General features: G+C 46.7%; 1 protein-coding gene across 3 annotated transcripts in view; it reads left to right on the top strand.

The window, feature by feature from the left end:
• The first annotated feature begins 780 nt into the window (after window positions 1-780).
• The window catches only part of LOC115156022 (cytoplasmic dynein 1 intermediate chain 2), a 27413-nt gene continuing 6211 nt past the window's right edge, over window positions 781-21982 (top strand). Inside the window, exons 1-13 of one of the 3 annotated variants that reach the window (XM_029703208.1) lie at window positions 781-894; window positions 2557-2674; window positions 3386-3500; window positions 4383-4473; window positions 5606-5665; window positions 6032-6147; window positions 16842-16940; window positions 17191-17353; window positions 17496-17595; window positions 18698-18823; window positions 20483-20629; window positions 20805-20918; window positions 21214-21347. In XM_029703208.1, coding sequence (XP_029559068.1) covers window positions 2567-2674; window positions 3386-3500; window positions 4383-4473; window positions 5606-5665; window positions 6032-6147; window positions 16842-16940; window positions 17191-17353; window positions 17496-17595; window positions 18698-18823; window positions 20483-20629; window positions 20805-20918; window positions 21214-21347 — 1373 coding nt within the window. In that variant the 5' untranslated portion in view covers window positions 781-894; window positions 2557-2566. Of the gene's footprint in view, window positions 923-2556; window positions 2675-3385; window positions 3501-4382; window positions 4474-5605; window positions 5666-6031; window positions 6148-16841; window positions 16941-17190; window positions 17354-17495; window positions 17596-18697; window positions 18824-20482; window positions 20630-20804; window positions 20919-21213; window positions 21348-21982 lie in introns of all 3 variants that reach the window. The other 2 variants (XM_029703209.1, XM_029703210.1) reach the window with 2 other exon arrangements.

Below are 21982 nucleotides of genomic sequence, written 5' to 3'. Positions count from 1 at the left end.
ACCTCATTTGCTCACATTGTATATAGACTTATTTTTCTACTGTATTATTGACTGTATGTTTGTTTTACTCCATGTGTTGTTGTATGTGTCGAACTGCTTTGCTTTATCTTGGCCAGGTCACAATTGTAAATGAGAACTTGTTCTCAACTTGCCTACCTGATTAAATAAAGGTGAAATAAAAAATAAAAAATGGAATTAAGGGGCCTAGCCTGAACCATGAAAAACAGCCCCAGACCATTAATCCTCCTCCACCAAACGTTACAGTTTGAACTATGCATTGGTGATGTAGCGTCTCCTGGCATCACCAAACCCAGATTCGTCTGTCGGACTGCAAGAGGATGAAGGATTCATCACTGCTCCAGATAACTCCTCTGTGCTTGGAATGGAATCCATTATGCTAGATAGCTCATTTTAGATGAGAGTAGCAAAAGTTATCATAAAAAAAAGGACAATTTACCTTTTGCCCAAGACTTTTGTTATTTCTTAATGTTATGTTTTAGTGACGTTGCTAATTCTTGTTCCCGAACTCGAGACATTCCATTTCGAAAATGAAGCTTTCTCACGAAATGGAGTTCGCGTCATCACATGCCCTCATCTGATTGGTCGGATAGGCGGGCCTTCTGAGCCGGCATTCGCGTCATCACACTCCCTTATCTGATTGGTCGGATAGGCGGGCCTTCTTAACCGGCATTCGCGTCATCACACTCCCTCATCTGATTGGTCGGATAGGCGGGCCTTCTGAGCCGGCTTACGCGTCATCACACTCCCTCATCTGATTGATTGAGTAGGCGGGCCTTCTCACTTCGTGGCTGTGGTAACTGTTGAGGACCGTTGTGTTGGTGCTTCAGGAAAGAATCCTGGATTCAAGCGATTAGAAAGCCAAGGAGAAATACGGTTTGTTATCAAACTACAAGTGAAACGTGTAGGTAGCGTGTAAATGAAAACGTGTATTGAGATTTAGTGTTCAGCCAGCCATCCGTTTTTTCCGAGATGATTGGCTAGCCGCTAGCTAACTAAGTAACTGCTAACGTTAGCCTGTTGCAGGCCAATTGTTTTAGCTAGCTAATCTAAACTTTGCAAATAGGCTTGAATGTAACATAGTTTAAAGATTGGTAGTTCTATTTTTTTGTGAGAGTCAGGTAGCGAATCAATGTTTTCAACTTGAAGAGGTCAGCCCGGATGCCAAGACAAAGTCAATTCTTCTCGCCAACGTTCGCTGGCTAGCAATTTTGGTCAGTCAGTCCCACAGTTGCTGGGTGGGGCCGCAGCTAACTTGCTAAAGTTATGTTAGATAAACAACAGCCCTGCCGGTCTTCTAACGTTAGTACATAAAACGGTGTTTTTCTGATGTGTTGAATTTTTAAGATAACATCCTCTACCTGCTCTCTACAAACCGTACTAGCTATGTAACTTAGCTAGCGCACTGGTTCAAGTGATAGCGAGGCAAGAAGATGCTGATGATGCTGCTCAATGCTATCTATCGTTCATGGCTTGACCACAGCACAGTAAACTAGTCACTGTACTTCGCGGCGTGATTCTTGCCAGCATCACTTATGTTGGAGCTCATGATGTCCTCTTTACTTCTGTTTTTAAAATTATTTTCTTATTTTATATTTGACCAATAAAATACCTTTTGTATGTTTGAGTTAGCTAGCTACAGTCCTTGTATTAGCTTACATTTCCTGTTGCATAAGTCTGCATTTACATGAACACCACTTGAAAAGCTTAATTTATTGAGTGTTTTTGTATGAAAATGACAATGTATGAGTTAAAAAAAAAAAGTTGCATCAACCACATTTGTCATCTCAAGGTGGTTGATCAAATTGAATGTACATGGGGTTTCACACTGCTTAGACCATCTGAAAAGGAAGGTTTAGAAACCGATTTCATTATAAAGCTCAGAGACCTCCATTCATTGTCTTAAGTTGTGCAATTAAGTCAAATGTCTTAAAGTGGTCCCCGTGTTGGGTGTTGAAAGGGTCAGGTGCTGTGGAGGATATGAAGGCTGATCAATGCTGTATACAGAATGGTAAAGCCTCTCTTGAAGTGATCAACCTAATCTCTCTAAGAGCGCGCTCTGAAGTTGGTTAGAGTCGAGTAGACAAAAGCGCATTGAATGGGGCTTTGGACCAGAAAAGGATTTTACAGGCCAGGTGGTCAGGACCCTGCTAATGGAAGAGCATCCAACCTTTCTCTATCTGGACAGTAGAGTGTGCTCTTGAGCCTTATCTTTGCCCTGCTGAAACTTCATTCATGATCAAAAACTAGCAGTGGGCCCGCTAGTTAAATGGTTTGACCTGGCAGATCAGAGCAAAGGAGCAGGTGCTATTCTCGTTGATCAGAAAGGTTAAAAAGAATGAGTGATCTTATTACACTTTCAGAGCAGCTCATGAAATGCAGTCGTCGAAATTGCTTCTGATCATACTCGAGTCTATATTCCAATGTGTAGCCTAACTCAAAAATAACACCTGTATAAATGGAGTTTTCAGATTTGCCGACTGCTGTAAAATGCTGTAAGTCACCTATCTTGTTCTGAAATGTGTTTGTGTCCTACAGTGTCGGCATCATGTCAGACAAAAGCGAGCTAAAAGCGGAGCTTGAACGGAAGAAGCAACGCCTGGCTCAGATCAGGGAGGAGAAAAAAAGGAAGGAAGATGAGCGCAAAAAGAAAGAGGTAAGTACATGCTTATAGGGACTTTAAATACCCCCGGAACTACACTGACCAAAATGGCAGTGTGCATTCTGCTCAGATATTCTGCTCAAAGTATCTGAGTAGGCCTATTTTACATCAGTGGAAAGAGGATGCAGTAGCTTCGATTGCAGGTAAAATGCACAGATTCTAAGGCTAGGTTAATTGTTTTATTAAACTAGAAGTGCTGAGCGACTATTGCTTTTTGCGGTGGGTTTTGTTAGAGTATTAAAAAATAATCACGTTTTTTCCGTTTTGATCATTTAAAAAAAATGTTAAATGCATTATGTGGGTTGAATGCTGTAACACCACAGAATAAACAATTAATACAAGTTGGTAGTGATGGTAGGGACTGCCCATTACTGCTTATAACTTATTAACCTTTATTCACATTACTTTACTTTAAAATATTTCAGTTCTTGTGTACATTTTTTATTTGATGACTTCGTTCGGGCTTGATCTGATTTACTGCGCATTGAGCTCACAGAAGAAGAAGAAAAAACCCGAAATAAAATTCAAGTCATTGAACCGACGTCGGTCAATTAGTTGTTTTAAAAAAACTAAAATAACCAACATTTCAGTTAATCGCCCAGCACTATAAACTAGCCAAATTCAGACAGCTCTCCATGAAACCCTCTATTCACCATGCTTACAGTCAGGATACTAACCAGTGTATCTGCTCTGGTTCTCTCCCAGGCTGACCTGAAGAAAGATGCCGCCCCACTGGATGACTCGGATTTGGAGAAAAAGAGACGTGAGACAGATGCCCTTCTGCAGAGCATGGGCATCACATCAGCTGATGTCCCTGTTGGTAAGAAACCATCTACCAGCAGTATTAGATTTTTAACACATCTCTGTACATGAGCTTTTTACAAGTTTTGAGTCTAGTGTAGTGTAGGCCATCTGACTATTGACTGTACATTTTTCTAAACCAAGATTTATGTGAGGATATTGTCACCAAGCTAACAGAAGGGGGCAGAAGTGGTCCATAGTAGATGAATTTATATTGCCTTATGTCTGGCTAGGTCTGTCAGTGTGTGATAAAGAAAAGTAGGGAACTGAGGTTATGAATCTGAAAAGGTCATATTATTTTCTATGGTTTGCCATGGTTCCTTAGACTTAATTTAAATAGCTTAAATGACATTGACATGATTATTTACTTGTTTGTATTTTTGAATTTGACGACACACTGCATGTCTCATCCATTTACTTTTGGTATGTTGATGTGTGACTAGATATTTCTAATACTTCTGCTATTTGTCTTACTGTTGAATTTTCACTTGTGTTTTCTTAGCATATGGGGTGAAATATAAAATATTTTTCTTTGTCTTTTCTCCTTTTTGCTGTTCATATCCACTTCATTTTAGCCTTTTTTGTGCATACTGCATTTTTTTATTTTTTTTACCACTTCTGGCACCCCAAAACTGACCTACCATTGCACTACTGTGAACATGCCAGCCTCTTCGCATAGTAACAGGGGATACCTGTCATTTTATTTAACCTTTATTTAACTAGGCAAGTCGGTTAAGAATAAATTCTTATTTTCAATGACGACCTAGGAACAGTGGGTTAACTGCCTTGTTCAGGGGCAGAACAACATATTTTTACCTTGTCAGCTCGGGGATTTGATCTTGCAACCTTTCGGTTACTAGTCCAACGCTCTAACCACTATACTACCTGTTTCACTATCTAGTCCCTCCTCCCATGTCTCCGACCTCCAAATCTGCGGGCACACCAAGCGAGGCAGGGAGCCAAGACTCGGGCGACGGCGCCGTGGGATCCAGGTACAAAAACCCCCCAATCAAATGTTTTAATGTCAAAATGCGTTAATTTCTCTCTGCAAAGAGCCTTCATCCTCTAAGCACAGTGCAGCGCCGCTGTAATTTAGGTTGCGATGCATGCCGGGGCTTTTATTGCAAGAATGAATGAGGAACTGTCTCTCCTAATGTCTGTGTCATTTTAAAGGATTTGTGTTTCACAGGTTTGAACAGGTTTCTTCTCTATAAATCCATGTCACAGCTGGAACAGTCAATCGCCTATCTAGGTTTTTAATAAGATATTGCCAATGTTCATACAATGAAATTGAAACTACTTTTGCATGAGTTTTAACTAGATGCACACAGGTGCTTATGTAACCATTTGCCTTATAAACTATGCCAATAAACATGTCCAGGTTTGAGAACACAGTACCAGTGTTCTTCTCCAAATATGGTAACACACAAATGCCCACCAACAATACCATTGAAGATCACGATGACTAGCTTATGCCGAGGGTGTGCATGTTTATATTGTTTGTGTGCTGTTGCATTAGGATGGTCCTAAATGAGCTATAAAACAACAGGGCTGCGGAGATGCCTGGGGGTCCCCTAATTAGAGCCCCCGGTCCCCCTGCTGAAACTCTAGCTCCCCCAGTGTCCCATCAGAGCCAGGGAGCTCTTCCTCCACCCCAAGGCTCTACGTGTTGCCTCGTTTCCCTCAGCGGCGTGGCCATTTCCTCCACACATGGGAGGTCATGTTTTCCCCCGCAGGGCGCTCCCTCACATGGGACTCCGAGCCGTTGGCGTGACACAGTTCAGGCCTGACCAGCCCCTCAGGCTGCCTCATTAGACCCAGTGTCCTCGTACTCTCAGGACATGTGTCCAAGCATTTTTAAACAGATACTGTCCTTGTTTTTTTAAATATGTTAGCTTCTATGTGCAAGTGCCTAATAGAGGGTTGTCGTGGTAACTGCGTTTTTACCACCCTCTACGAAAACTTCTGTGTTTCTGAAATGTTCTGAATTGAATACAAGTTTGTTTTGTTACCTGTATTTGTCAGTATGGGCATGTTGAGTGTATACGTTCTAACTTGTTTCCTCTCTTGGTTTATGCCTGCTTTCTTGCACTAATGCTGCCTTGTTGCTGTGACACTAACCAGGACTCTACACTGGGACTCTGACCCGTCTGCTCTTCAGCTTCACTCTGACTCCGAGCTGGGGTACTGGACACTACCTTCTTCCTTTCACTTCATCCCTCTTTCAACCTCTAGCCTTGTTGCTCCTCTCGAAGCCATCGTTTTAGATCAGGGAAAAAAAGTCACGCCGGTCATGTGTATCTTGGTGGCGTCTTTCTTTGACCTACGGACACGTTGTTATCCTTCCTTTCCTTCCCCATAAATAAGTGATTATCAGAAGACAAATCGCACATCCGTCTTAACGGCGACTTTGGCTTTTGAGGTGCCAATGAAAAGGCTGGAATGTGATAGTAGTACTGTTATGTGCTGTGTCTGGGTCGCCCGGGTTCATGTTATTATTTCAGCTCTCCTTGGCCCTGCCGTGGGTTTGAAGGTGTGCTCTGCTTTTAGGCGTGGACCTCTGAAGCTGGGCATGGCCAAGATCACCCACGTTGACTTCCCTCCAAAAGAGACGGTGTCGTACACCAAGGAGACCCAGACGCCTGTGACCACCCAGCAGAAAGAAGGTGAGAAATCTAACCCAAGTACATAGTTACTTTTAGGATTCTATATTTTCGGCACAACTAAAGCTGCCTGACTCGTTGACTGCAAGGTCAGAGAACAGTGCAGTCGATCTATCAAGGTTTCCGAAGGCTACTCTTTTTGATGTGTGTTGTGGCCGGCTGGCTGGCCGGGTTGTCTGATCATACAAGTGGGAGCAGGAAGTGAACACAAAGTGGAAATGATCTGACCTTACCGAGCACTGAGATGAAAGCCGGGGGAAATTGCAGGGGCCCGGGAAACATAAGAAGCCAAAGGAAAGATTAAATTCACAGACTCACTCCTCTCAAAACCCCCATCCTCAAACCAATAGGGCCCTGCTACAATGAATGTGCAGGATGAGAGGGCCAGGGTGAATTGGGAAGAAAGGCAGTAGATTGGGGCTGGATATGAAGCACCTCGTTCATGCCCGGCTAATGCATCTGAACCATGTCAATATGTATGTAATTGCTGCACAGCAGCGTTCATGTGGTCGTCTATGCGTAGCTTCAAAAAAAGCACATTTACCCATAACGTCCACATGTTGAGCACATGTGCCACAATATGCAATATTGTGATTACACCCCTAGTTTTTTATTTTTCCTTCTAAGATGTAGTTCAGAGTGTCTCATAGGCTGAAATCTGTTGTTTACACTGCTTTATCAGCAAGACCTATCAGCGACCGCTATAGAGTGCTATGTAGCCTAGTCGTTTATTTATTTACACTGTGCGAGTGAGTTTAAAGAGATTCATTATTTATGCTTGATGATTTGTGTTCGGAGGTTTGGGTTGATGAACGAAGATTGATTCCCTGCACGGGTTACTTGTCTCTTCTAAGTTCCCCCCTTCACACTTCGGACTGCGGGAGAACCCGGTTAGATCGCTGTCAGATCAACCTCCAGTGGAAACTAGCCAGAGGACTTGGTGATTTGTCATTGAGGAATGCGAAATGCAAGCGGTCTGGCTGTGAACAAATTGTGTGACTCTGTGGATACCCATACCCGATGACTAAAGGATAAAGAGCAGAGCTCTGTTCTCTTCTGTGGAGGGAGGCATAGAGACTCTGTCTTTAGGGCATTGTAACATTGTGTTAAACAAGGATGGTTTCTTTTGGCTGTTCAACACCAAGACCCTCCTCTCCGCTCTCTCTGCCACTCTGTAATCATTTCATCAACTCTCTCGCTTTCCTGTCTTCTCCCTTCACCCAATAGGCACATAATAAAACACACTCGGTGACTTTGTGCGCTTTCGCGCCATCAAATCAAATCAAATTTATTTATATAGCCCTTCGTACATCAGCTGAAATCTCAAAGTGCTGTACAGAAACCCAGCCTAAAACCCCAAACAGCAAGCAATGCATGTGAAAGAAGCACGGTGGCTGGGAAAAACTCCCTAGGAAAAACTCCTGAGAAAGGCCAAAAACCTAGGAAGAAACCTAGAGAGGAACCAGGCTATGAGGGGTGGCCAGTCCTCTTCTGGCTGTGCCGGGTGGATATTATAACAGAACATGGTCAAGATGTTAAAATGTTCGTAAATGACCAGCATGGTCAAATAATAATAATCATAGTAGTTGTCGAGGGTGCAACAAGCACGTCCGGTGAACAGGTCAGGGTTCCGTAGCCGCAGGCAGAACAGTTGAAACTGCAGCATGCAGCATGGCCAGGTGGACTGGGGACAGCAAGGAGTCATCATGCCAGGTAGTCCTGAGGCATGGTCCTAGGGCTCAGGTCCTCCGAGAGAAAGAAAGAAAGAGAGAAAGAGAGAATTAGAGAGAGCATATTTACATTCACACAGGACACCGGATAAGACAAGAGAATACTCCAGATGTAACAGACTGACCCTAGCCCCCCGACACATAAACTACTGCAGCATAAATACTGGAGGCTGAGACAGGAGGGATCAGACGACACTGTGGCCCCATCCGATGATACCCCCGGACAGGGCCAAACAGGCAGGATATAACCCCACCCACTATGCCAAAGCACAGCCCCCACACCACTAGAGGGATGTCTACAACCACCAACTTACCGTCCGAAGACAAGGCCGAGTATAGCCCACAAAGAACTCCGCCACGGCACAACCCAAGGGGGGGGTGCCAACCCAGACAGGAAGACCACGTCAGTGGCTCAACCTACTCAAGTGACGCACCCCTCCCATGGACGGCATGGAAGAACACCAGTAAGTCAGTGACTCAGCCCCTGTAAAAGGGTTAGAGGCAGAGAATCCCAGTGGGAAGAGGGGAACCGACAAGGCAGAGACAGCAAGGGTGGTTCGTTGCTCCAGCCTTTCCGTTCACCTTCACACTCCTGGGCCAGACTATACTTAATCATAGGACCTACTGAAGAGATAAGTCTTCAGTAAAGACTTAAAGGTTGAGACTGAGTCTGCGTCTCTCACATGGGTAGGCAGACCATTCCATAAAAATGGAGCTCTATAGGAGAAAGCCCTACCTCCAGCCGTTTGCTTAGAAATTCTAGGGACAATTAGGAGGCCTGCGTCTTGTGACCGTAGCGTACGGTCACAAGTGCCATCACTCCTGGCACTTGGTGAGGCGGCGTCCCCTCGCCTGCTCACACCCTTCTGTGCATATTTGATGTTCGGGTGGCGTTGGTCGCGTGCACTGATTGAGCGATTCAGGAGGCGACGGCACAGTAAACTCAAGGTCAACGGGCGGTGGCATTGGAGGAAGGTGCTGCCATGCCATGCTAGACAGAGCGAAGGAGAGATCCTAAATTGTCTCCATAGATGATCCACCATCTCAAAAAAAGCACAACAAGCTGATTAGGTCCTTCCAGCTCCCATCCTCTAGAACAGGGCTCGCCAACCCTGGTCCTGGAGAGCTACCGTCCTGTAGAACAGGGCTCGCCAACCCTGGTCCTGGAGAGCTACCGTCCTGTAGAACAGGGCTCGCCAACCCTGGTCCTGGAGAGCTACCGTCCTGTAGAACAGGGCTCGCCAACCCTGGTCCTGGAGAGCTACCGTCCTGTAGAACAGGGCTCGCCAACCCTGGTCCTGGAGAGCTACCGTCCTGTAGAACAGGGCTCGCCAACCCTGTTCCTGGAGAGCTACCGTTCTGTAGAACAGGGCTCGCCAACCCTGGTCCTGGAGAGCTACCGTCCTGTAGAACAGGGCTCGCCAACCCTGGTCCTGGAGAGCTACCGTCCTGTAGAACAGGGCTCGCCAACCCTGGTCCTGGAGAGCTACCGTCCTGTAGAACAGGGCTCGCCAACCCTGGTCCTGGAGAGCTACCGTCCTGTAGAACAGGGCTCGCCAACCCTGGTCCTGGAGAGCTACCGTCCTGTAGAACAGGGCTCGCCAACCCTGGTCCTGGAGAGCTACCGTCCTGTAGAACAGGGCTCTCCAACCCTGGTCCTGGAGAGCCACCGTCCTGTAGAACAGGGCTCTCCAACCCTGGTCCTGGAGAGCCACCGTCCTGTAGAACAGGGCTCTCCAACCCTGGTCCTGGAGAGCCACCGTCCTGTAGAACAGGGCTCTCCAACCCTGGTCCTGGAGAGCCACCGTCCTGTAGAACAGGGCTCTCCAACCCTGGTCCTGGAGAGCCACCGTCCTGTAGAACAGGGCTCTCCAACCCTGGTCCTGGAGAGCCACCGTCCTGTAGAACAGGGTTGGTGTGGTTTTATCCCTAGCACTACACAGCCAATTCAAATAATCAAAGCTTGATGTTTAGTTGGTTATTTGAATCAGCTGTGTAGTGCTAGGGCAAAAACCAAAACGTGCACCCAGGGAGGGCCTTAGGACCGAGTTTGAGAAACCCTGTACTAGGTTACTAGGAGTCCAGTGTAGACGCAAATTTTGTGACCTGGTGGGAAAGAATCTATTAGTTAGAGACGTTTCCCCATAAATCGTAAATTCCACCAATATTTATAAAAGCAATACTCACTGTTTTGCTTGGATGGTTGTAATTCCCACTCCAGGTCATGCAAGGGAAGGCAGTGAATCAGGATAGTGTGTAGAAATCAAACGTAGTGGTAGCCTATATATAGAAGACTGTTCAGGCTACAGCAGTGGACTTTATGCAACGTCAGTAAGTGCTGCTTAGCAAGATGTAATTATGGAAAAAATATATGGGGGAATTCATCGAGTGTTCTGCCTGAAGCTCTGTTTAAAAAGGCTTCAGGCAATACGAGAGAGTAGAGCATTTTAGTAAATTTGAAATGTAATTAAATGGGATTTGTTTTAATCACTTGGATTCAGGGGAGGGTCATAACTTTTAATCACTAAAGGAACTCAACTCAACAGCCTCTTGTTTGAAGTGGCACTCTTTTGAACATTGTCACCTTTCATACTCTTGGCACTTGTCGGTTAGTCCCCCTTAACTGGCTGTATTGTTGGATTAAATGTAGGCCTAGGCTACCATTTTTTAACTACAGTTTCAGCATGCTCGTATCAATTATAGTAGAGTTTATTCAAAGGTACAAATGCGAGAAAATAACCAGAAATATAGTTTTTATAGGGTAAAAACATTTGCTGAATCCCTACCACATCTTCACAGAAAGGTCTTTTTTTCCTTTTGTCTCAACCCTCTGTCTGTTGAGAAAGAAAGAGAGGGAGAGAGAGAGAGAGAGAGAGAAAGAAAGAAAGAGAGAGAAAGGGGTAGATGCACAGAGCGAGCGAGAGAGGTAACCAGTGCTCCAAGTGTGTAAACTCAACAAAAGCCTCCCTTTTCACAGCTGACTGAACCCTGATTAACCTGCTCGTCAGAACGGCTGTAGGGCGACTGCTGAAATCTCCCGGGTTGTGTTGGGTTGTGGTGGCTTGATGTATTTTCATCTGCTACCTCGCACAGAAAGAAAACATACCATGACCATTATGCCAACTGGTCATTGTCCCTTCAGTAAATCCCTGTCTGACACTGTAGTAAAAATGTGATGCAGGCCTGTTCTATGCACGTAAAGATATTTTATTGGTACTAGCAAAATACGTGTACATTTGCAGCATTGTGATTATGAATATTTTAGCTTTTCTTTTGTTGCTATTTCCTTTTTAGCTGGCAAACGCATGAAATGATAAATTATTAAAAGGAATGTTCCCACTCCCCTGGTGCTCTCATTTGTTGACTTCTGTAACCGTAAAAGCCTTGGTTTCATGCATGTTAACATTAGAAGCCTACTCCCGAAGTTTGTTTTACTCACTGCTTTAGCACACTCTGCCAACTCGGATGTCTTAGCCGTGTCTGAATCCTGGCTTAGGAAAACCACAAAAAACCCTGAAATCTCCATCGCTAACTATAACATTTTCCGCCAAGATAGAACTGCCAAAGGGGGCGGTGTTGCAATCTACTGCAAAGATAACCTGCAGAGTTCTGTATTACTATCCAAGTCTGTACCCAAACAATTCGAGCTTCTACTTCTAAAAATTCACCTTTCCAGAAACAAGTCTCTCACTGTTGCCGCTTGCTATAGACCTCCCTCTGCCCCCAGCTGTGCCCTCGATACCATATGTGAATTGATTGCCCCCCATCTATCTTCTGAGCTCATGCTACTAGGTGACCTAAACTGGGACATGCTTAACACCCCGGCCATCCAACAATCTAAGCTTGATGCCCTCAATCTCACACAAATGATCAATGAACCTACCAGGTACAACCCCAAATCTGTAAACACGGGCACCCTCATAGATGTCATCCTAACTAACTCGCCCTCCAAATACACATCTGCTGTTTTCAATCAAGATCTCAGCGATCACTGCCTCATTGCCTGCATCCGTAATGGGTCTCCGACCAAACGACCACCCCTCATCACTGTCAAACGCTCCCTAAAACACTTCTGCGAGCAGGCCTTTCTAATCGACCTGGCCGGGGTATCCTGGAATGATATTGACCTCATCCCGTCAGTAGATGATGCCTGGCTATTCTTTAGAAGTGCCTTCCTCACCATCTTAAATAAGCATGCCCCACTCAAAAAATGTAGAACTAGGAATAGATATAGTCCTTGGTCCACTCCAGACCTGTCTGTCCTGTGGCGTTCTGCATTAGCATCAAATAGCCCCCGTGATATGCAACTTTTCAGGGAAGTTAGGAACAAATATGCACAGGCAGTTAGAAAAGCTAAGGCTAGCTTTTTCAAACAGAAATTTGCATCCTGTAGTACTAACTCCAAAAAAGTTCTGGGACACTGTAAAGTCCATGGAGAAAAAGAGCACCTCCTCTCAGCTGCCCACTGCTCTGAGGCTGGGAAACACTGTTACCACTGATAAATCCACTATAATTGAGAATTTCAATAAGCATTTCTTTACGGCTGGCCATGCTTTCCACCTGGCTACCCCTACCCCGGTCAACTGCCCAGCACCCTCCACAGCAACCCGCCAATGCCCCCACCATTTCTCCTTCACCTAAATCCAGATAGATGATGTTCTGAAAGAGCTGTAAAATCTGGACCCATACAAATCAGCTGGGCTAGACAATCCGGACCCTCTCTTTCTAAAATTATCTGCCGAAATTGTTGCAAACCCTATTACTAGCCTGTTCAACCTCTTTCATATCATCTGTGATTCCCAAAGATTGCAAAGCTGCTGCTGTCATCCCCCTCTTCAAAGGGGGAGACACTCTAGACCCAAACTGCTACAGACCTATATCTATCCTACCCTGTCTTTCTAAGGTCTTCGAAAGCCAAGTTAACAAACAGATTACCGACCATTTCGAATCCCACCGTACCTTCTCCGCTATGCAATCTGGTTTCAGAGCTGGTCATGGGTGCACCCCAGCCACGCTCAAGGTCCTAAATGACATCATAACCGCCATCGATAAGAGACATTACTGTGCAGCCATATTCATCGGCTTTCGACTCTGTCAATCACCACATTCTTATTGGCAGACTCGACAGCCTTGGTTTCTCAAATGATTACCTCGCCTGGTTTACCAACTACTTCTCTGATAGAGTTCAGTGTGTCAAATCGGAGGGCCTGTTGTCCGGACCTCTGGCAGTCTCTATGGGGGTGCCACAGGGTTCAATTCTCGGGCCGACTCTCTTCTCTGTATACATCAATGATGTTGCTCTTGCTGCTTGTGATTCTCTGATCCACATCTACGCAGACAACACCATTCTGTATACTTCTGGCCCCTCTTTGGACACTGTGTTAACTAACCTCCAGATGAGCTTCAATGCTATACAACTCTCCTTCCGTGGCCTCCAACTGCTCTTAAAAGCAAGTAAAACTAAATGCATGCTATTCAATCGATCACTGCTCGCCCGTCCAGCATCACTACTCTGGACGGCTCTGACTTAGAATACGTGGACAACTACAAATACCTAGGTGTCTGGTTAGACTGTAAACTGTCCTTCCAGACTCACATTAAGTATCTCCAATCCAAAATTAAATCTAGAATCAGCTTCCTATTTCGCAACAAAGCATCCTTGACTCATGCTGCCAAACATATCCTCGTAAAACTGACCATCCTACCGATCCTCGACTTCGGTGATGTCATTTACAAAATGGCCTCCAATACCCTACTCAATAAACTGGATGCAGTCTATCACAGTGCCATCTGTTTTGTCACCAAAGCCCCATACACTACTCACCATTGTGACCTGTACACTCTCGTTGGTTGGCCCTCGCTTCATACTCGTCGCCAAACCCACTGGCTACAGGTTATCTACAAGACCCTGCTAGGTAAAGCCCCGCCTTATCTCAGCTCACTGGTCACCATAGCAGCACCCACTCGTAGCACGCGCTCCAGCAGGTATATCTCACTGGTCATCCCCCAAAGCCAATTCCTCCTTTGGTCGTCTTTCCTTCCAGTTGCTGCTGCCAATGACTGGAACGAACTGCAAAAATCTCTGAAGCTGGAGACTCGTATCTCCCTCACTAGCTTTAAGCACCAGCTGTCAGAACAGCTCACAGATCACTGCATCTGTACATAGCCCATCTGTAAACAGCCCATCTATCTACCTACCTCATCCCCATACTGTATTTATTTATCTTGCTCCTTTGCACCCCACTATCTCTACTTGCACATTCATCTTCTGCACATCTACCATTCCAGTGTTTAATTGCTGTATTGTAGTTACTTCGCCACCATGGCCAATTTATTGCCTTAACTTATCTAATTTGCACTCACTGTATATAGACTTCTTGTTTTCTTTTGTTCTACTGTATTATTGACTGTGTTTTGTATATTCCATGTGTAACTCTGTTGTATGTGTCGAATTGCTATGCTTTATCTTGGCCAGGTTGCAGTTGCAAATGAGAACTTGTTCTCAACTAGCCTACCTGGTTAAATAAAGGTGAAAAAAATATTTTTATTTTTTTATTTTTTTTAAAAGCGATTTGTGAGCAGTTATGAGTAATGCTGTTTACTTTAGACTCAAAGGGAAGTACATTTTAATTTACGGATTGAAAACGAACCGTGAATCGAATGAAGTCATGGTGTCCTCTGTGTTTAACACTTAAGTAGGGTCTCTCTGTACTGACACACCGTGTGCGGTCTACTCTCCACAGTCCTCTACTGTAGCTAGAAAAGACCAACAGTGGACGCTGGTTTTGGTGCAACAGCCTTTAGTAAACTGGCATGTGGAAGTCCGATTTGTGTTGTCCGTTCTGTGGATGAGACGAACACACCTGCAGTGGGGAGTGAAGGTCATTAGTTTTGTACTTGAACAACACACCGGGCCCACTTTGCTTTTGCATTAATATAGTGTCTTGACAAAGACCTGTGATTACACCTCCCTCCCCTGGTACCACTCCCCCCCCCAAAAAAGCGTTTCTTTTTTTTAAGTGGTACAAAAGCCATAATTGGGCCTGCTTGAGGGGAGGTGTCGGTGTGCAGTACATGGTTCATCCGGGTGAATTCTGTTAAATGCCCCCTCCCCACCCCCTGGTTCTGCCCCCCCACCCCCCACTCCCTCCAGCGGGGTCACCAGGATCACTAGATTTTCTCCAAATGGCCGTTTTGGCTGGCAGGTGCATTATACCCTTTATTTTCAGATTGTCCTTCCGCTCCTAATGCCTGGCAGGTTGATTGCTCTGCCTGCCTCGCCGGGGGAAAGGGCTGACGAGCGCGGCCGGGCCCAGCTGAAAGACAGTGATTACTGTTTTCCTTTAAGCCTGATTGAGGCCCTTGAAAGGAAGGATTTTAACCTTCTCCTTTTGGGTTCCAGGGTACGGCCGTCCATTTGAAATGGCTTGTCATCAACCCAGTTCTGTAAACTCATCAGAACACCCAACCCCCCCCCCCCAACCTCCATGGGAGACAGGAAAGAGAATAACTTTATAAAGGCAGATGTCGTTATCAGTTAGATGTCAAACATCCGGCCCGTGGGTGGTTTGTGCGGGGGCGGAAAAACAACCGTTTTAAAAAATGTTATTTTACCAAATCAAAACTGTGTAGAAATTATAATGGACCACTCATACAGTTTCTTGACTGAGCCCAGCTCGCTAATTATCACCGAAATCAAAGCTATTGACAGCCAGGGAGCATAGAACATTCCCCAAATTATGGATGGAGGACAATATATTTTTTATTTTTATTTTTTAGCTAAATTTGACGGCGAGGAAATATAACCAATTTTCAGTGGGGCCCTTGAGACCTCGTTGAAGGCTGACTACGGCTCCCGGGGCAAAGTGAGTTTGGCACCCCTGATTTTAGACGATCTCAGTGGAAATGGAACAGTTGTGTGCAACGTTGCTGCTGTCATAGATGAACTATACGTAGAGCTCTAAAAGGTAGACAACTGTACATTTTCTCATCCACGTGAATGTGTTTTGTTTTAAACAATCTATTTCTACGTTGAATGGGCGTGTATGGAGAGGAGACGGCGAGGTGCTTGTTTGAGATAGGAGGGTTGTCTAGTGTGTGAAAGTCTGAGCCACTGTATGGTTTGCCAGCTGGTCGGGCCTACAAGCTGTATTTTTGTCGTACGTTCTCCGAGGTTGAATAGCAGTCTGTGGACCCCCTGGTGGGACGGTAATTGCACAGGCTTGCAGTTCAGAGAGACTTGTCTAGGGGCGGCCAGGCGGAAAACCTCTGTGCCATCCTCATGCCACCTTTCTGAGGCCAACAAGACATTCAAAGCAGCGCCATCTGGCTAGCACCCGTCCTCTCAGCTGGTCGGACCAATGGGAGTGGGCCTGGGCAGCTGTCCCGCTGACCCCAGACCCTGGCCTGGATGGAAGGGGGCAACTTGTTACTGGGACATGGAGGAGATGGCCACACTGAGAAGTGCAAAAAACCCCTGTTGAATAGATGGTTCTCATTATCAGTGAGGGGGGGGGGGGGGCCCTAGGACCAGACCCCCGCTGTGTTTCCCCCCCCCCCACACACAAATGACAACCTCCAGCGCTTTAGAGGCACAGGTCCTTTCAGAGAGGTGACATTGAGTTGGCAAACCAAACAAATGAGAGACAGAGGCACATAATGATTCCATTCCCATACCCATGCTAGCCTGCTTACCATTCAGTGTGCCTGTTGAAGAGAAACTATGCTGCAGATGGAGACTAGTCGTAGACATTAGGAATGAACCAAACATTGACACAGAATTGCGGGATCAATTGTCACTTTAAACCATTGTCATTGAAATTGTCCGCGGTTTCTAAAGTTTCTCGTTAGCCACTGTCACATTTGGTATGACTAATCTTGTATAAAGCGTTGCCAGTTTTTAAAAATATTTTTTATATTTTTTATTATGTAGTGTTGAATTGAAATCATCCACCTTTTACCCAACAGAGGAAGACGACGAGGAGGAGGAGGAGGAGGAGATTGCTCCACCACAGCCAGTGCTTGAGATCCAAACGGAGAAACCAGACCAGAAAGAGGAGGAGGAAGGTAGGAGTTGTGGTGTGAAACGAATAACGATTGAACTTCTTTGATGTCATCTTCATTGAAGAATCCTACCGACCATTTTGTCGGGATTTTGACTTCCAAGTGTTGTATGATGGCCCTTTTTTAATTAATTAATTTATATAAATAATAACAATTTAAAAAAGTAATATAATTTGAATAAGGCGACCCCAATCTGTTAGATGGTTCTGTATTGTTTGTCCAGAACTTTTACTGTCTGCCTCTGTCTGTCTAGCACCTCCACAAGAGCTGACTGAGGAGGAGAAGCTGCAGATCCTGCACTCCTCAGAGTTCATAACCTTCTTTGACCACAGCACCCGCATCGTGGAGCGGGCCCTGTCCGAACATGTGGACGTCTTCTTCGACTACAGTGGCCGGGAGATGGAGGAGAAGGAAGGGTAGAGAAAGAGGATCTTTTTTTTCTCTCTCTCTCCTTCCTTTTGGCATCACTTGAATAGTAAAGGAAGAATACAGTCGCTGTTTTAGTAATAGGAAGGAGTGCGACGTTATTATTATGACTGTGACTATGCTGTTCCCTAGTGAGATCCAAGCTGGGGCCAAGCTGTTTCTGAACAGACAGTTTGTGGATGAGCGCTGGTCTAAGCATCGCGTGGTCACCTGTCTGGACTGGTCCCCTCAGGTAAAACACGCTCCTGGGTGAAGTTTGTCCGTGGTGCAGATCTAGGATCAGCTTCCCCTGACCCAATCCTAACCGTAACCATTGGTGGGGAAAATGCAAAAGTAACCCAAGATCAGCATCTAGGGGGAACCTCGCCCTACACCGGTAAAACACACCATCAGTCACCGTTGGCTCATCACCATGACGCGACCTTTTCACCGACTTAGTCACGGAGTCAAAACGCCAGCTGTAGTTGTTCATGGTCTCACTGGCCCCTGTGTCTTTGTGAGTCATGTCACACTGCGTCGTTGCGTGTCAGAATTCAACCGCAAGTTGTTTATTGTAAGAATTCAGTACTTTAACACGTTGTTGACAGTCTTTAGCTGCTTCACCGCTGCCCCAAATCTGTACCATAAACACAGCGCTCGTTTTTCATATCAGACATTTTAGCCGCTTTCACCCCGGGAGCCGGGACCGCGTCGTGCACAAATCGTCACTCAGTATGAGCCCGTAATCACTTGTTTCCCCTTATGTCTCTCTTCATTTGATCCTAGTTCTACAATGTCTTCTGACAGTGATTGAACACCGACTCATTGTCCGCCACTGCGTTGCTTGCTCAGAGGGATATCCATTCCCTTGTGCTAAGTTGTGTATTCACCGACTGTAAACTGCAGTTGTTCCAATATGAGAAGCAGCAGAGGTTAATGGTTTGTTTACATCTGGTAAGTGTTTGAGAGCGGTCTTTCGAGCCTTTCTTTCCTCAGCCGTTTCTCCCTGCGTTTTTAGTGCGCTCTGGGGTTGTGCTTCAAAGGTCTCCAACGACTTGCAGTGGCCAACTTTACTACCGTGGTTCACTCGGCTCTCTCAGAAGTCTAGTCCCCTAGTCCTTTAACGTTATGCCAAGCCGTAGCATCCGAACGTTATTTACCAGACTGCGCTGTTGGGGGGGGGGGGGATTTTCTCGGGCCATAAATCTTGTTGGAGAAGGGGTGGTTACGCATTCTGCTCGGCATTCACCGGCACCGCTGAGGGCAGGGGGAGGCTTGTTCACACGGAGCCAAGCCTGGAGGCCATGTCTACTTCCTCTTGACATTCATTTGGGCTGATTTTTGTCTGTCACCAGTATCCTGAGCTGCTGGTTGCCTCATACAACAACAACGAGGAAGCCCCCCACGAGCCGGACGGGGTGGCCCTGGTCTGGAACATGAAGTACAAGAAGAACACTCCGGAGTACGTCTTCCACTGCCAGGTACTAAAGCCACCCAGGGCCTCTCGCTCTCTCTGCCCCCTCCCTCCCCTTCTCTCTGCCTCATGGGTGGCTCTCTCCCTGACGGGTGAGGCACACCGCCAACCATCCCTCCCACCTCTGTCTGCCTCTCTCTCCCTCTCTCTCTCTCCCTCTCTCATCCACATTGTGTTTTCACCGGGCTGGTGTTGACCTCCACCACATCTATCCACATGTTAGTGAGGCGCCGGAGAAGAGCAGTGATGCAATAGCTGGCCGGGGTGTCAGGGGCTGCAGCAGTAGTATTAAGTGTGCTGTGCCGCGCAGGGCTGGAGTGGTTATCATGTGTGTCTAAACAAGGGCCCTGTGTTCAGCAGAGAGAGAGAGAGCAGCTCCTCCAGTCCTTATTATCCTGCGTGCCCTGAGGTTCCCAGACCAAGACGGGTTGAGTAGAACCACATGTTGCTGCCGCCAGAGCGGATGTAGTCCCAGGCACGTTGCTTCGACGAAATCAAACTGAGCAGAAGTGTGAACTCATTTTTCTCTATGCCTCCAAGTGAGCGGGGAATGTGTTTTTAAAATGTAAAAAAAGTTTTTTTTAAATTCTCACCTTTTTGGAAAATAATCGACTTGGATGGATGGATGGATGGATGAATGAATGAATGAATGAATGAATAATTACATATGGCTAGATGTGTTGGGTTTACGAGGGATGTGTTTCAGGCTACGGGGAAGGTAGGGCTTGGACCAGGCAGCCAGAGACCAAGTAAGGAGACCACACATAATAAACTAGCATGAATAATGTAGACATAATCCATACATGATATATCCTGTCGTGAGCTGCCTCTGCCTTGAGGGGTGAAGTGGGAGTCATGGAAAACACTGGATAGTTGAAGTGTAAGTGAAAATGAGCAGCCGGCTGTACAGCACACTGGCATACTGCTGCGCTACCCTGAATGGCCCAGGTCTGTATATTATTTTGAGCGGGTCTGAAATAGAGGGGGGGGCACACGCAGCCCTTTTTTGATTGGAGGTGACATAGACGTACATCACCAGAGAGCTGTCGCCGTTTCACTGTGCGCTCGTTAGTCTCAGCAGACGCTGACATGGCTCTGTCTCTCTCTCTCTCTGGCTCTGTCTCTCTCTCTCTCTGGCTCTGTCTCTCTCTCTCTCTGGCTCTGTCTCTCTCTCTCTCTGGCTCTGTCTCTCTCTGTCTCTCTCTGTCTCTCTCTGTCTCTCTCTGTCTCTCTCTGTCTCTCTCTGTCTCTCTCTGTCTCTCTCTGTCTCTCTCTGTCTCTCTCTGTCTCTCTCTGTCTCTCTCTGTCTCTCTCTGGCTCTCTCTGTCTCTCTCTGGCTCTCTCTGGCTCTCTCTGGCTCTCTCTGGCTCTCTGGCTCTCTGGCTCTCTGGCTCTCTGTCTCTCTCTCTCTGTCTCTGGCTCTCTGTCTCTGGCTCTCTGTCTCTGGCTCTCTGTCTCTGGCTCTCTGTCTCTGGCTCTCTGTCTCTGGCTCTCTGTCTCTGGCTCTCTGTCTCTGGCTCTCTGTCTCTCTCTCTGTCTCTCTCTCTGTCTCTCTCTCTGTCTCTGTCTCTCTCTCTGTCTCTGTCTCTCTCTCTGTCTCTCTGTCTCTCTGTCTCTCTGTCTCTGTCTCTCTGTCTCTCTGTCTCTCTGTGTGCGCGCGCGCCAGTCTGCAGTGATGTCGGCCGCGTTTGCCAGGTTCCACCCTAACCTGGTGGTGGGGGGCACCTACTCAGGGCAGCTCGTTCTGTGGGACAACAGGAGCAACAAGAGGACCCCCGTGCAGAGGACCCCTCTGTCAGCAGCAGCACACACGGTATAACACAACACACTCATCTGCCAGTCAACCACCACCAAAATGATTTTATCTCAACCAGTTACATTGGAGACACGGTCAGACGAGCAGAGTGCAGAAACAAGGTGGCGCCGGTGTGTTGTAAACAGACTGATCGTGGGGGGGCCTTGTTCCCCTGTCTCCCCCTCTTGTGCAGCACCCAGTGTACTGCGTGAACGTGGTGGGCACCCAGAACGCCCACAACCTCATCAGCATCTCTACCGACGGCAAGATGTGTTCCTGGAGCCTGGACATGCTGTCTCAACCGCAGGTAGGCACCGCCCATCACGCTCCGCCTATTCTCCACACACATCACGTCGGCCCAAACACCGGGACCTCACGAAACCCATTTGTTTCAGCCGCTACGTTTTTTGGGGGGGGGGGCTAGCAATGTCAATCCAACAGCGCTGCCGGACCCGCTGACGTCAAATGTTAATCATTTATTTAAATTGCTCGCTGAATTTCGATTATGCAGTGTGCGTTAACATGCAGGCCGGGGCAGAGAGAGAGCTGGTTGGGAATGTTATTCTACTCTGTACCCCCCCCCCCCCCCCCCCACTCTACAGGACAGCCTGGAGCTGGTGTTCAAGCAGTCGAAGGCCGTCGCTGTCACCTCCATGTCTTTCCCCCTCGGAGATGTCAACAACTTTGCGGTGGGGAGCGAGGACGGGTCCGTCTACATGGCGTGTCGTCATGGAAGGTACAACAATATTAACCAGAACCCCCTGCGTCCCCATCGCCTCCGGCTAGGCAGATACCTCCAGGAAAGTGAGGAGGCTTGTTAGGCCCCGGTTTAAAACAGTATTTCGTCATAGGTTCCTACCTTTCTAGGGAGTTTTTCCTATCCACCGTGCTTCGACATTGCTTGCTGTTTGGGGTTTAAGGCTGGGTTTCTGTATGAGCACTTTGTGACATCTGCTGAGGCAAAAAGGGCTTTATAAATACTTTTGATTTGATATGTCAAATAAATACACCCTCCTCACTTCCCCAAGCGATATGAATCCAACACTTGATCTCCTGCTGTTTTGAGGTTTTCACTCCTCCCCCAGTCATCCTGTTTTGCTTAGCTTCTGTCAGTTATGTTTGTAAAGGTCGCTCAACATAAAACGGGGCACACATGGAGGGGAAAGATATTTCTTCTGGAGGAGTCCTCCCTCGGAGTGAGGGAGTTTGTTTAAAAACTGGATGTCCCAAAGAGACTCAGATCTGAGGATCGTTACACAATGCTCTCGTTTTGAGAGCGAGAAAGACAGAGAGGGTGGCCCAAGCGAACAGTCCGCGTGTCCACTTGTGAGGCGACAGAGCAGGATTGCTCGACTCGAGTGCTTCCTGCCT

This window comes from Salmo trutta, chromosome 20 (genome assembly GCF_901001165.1).
Source record: "Salmo trutta chromosome 20, fSalTru1.1, whole genome shotgun sequence".
Lineage (NCBI taxonomy): Eukaryota > Metazoa > Chordata > Actinopteri > Salmoniformes > Salmonidae > Salmo > Salmo trutta.
The sequence above is the reverse complement of the archived record's forward strand: the minus strand, read 5'-3'. Positions and strand labels throughout refer to the sequence as shown.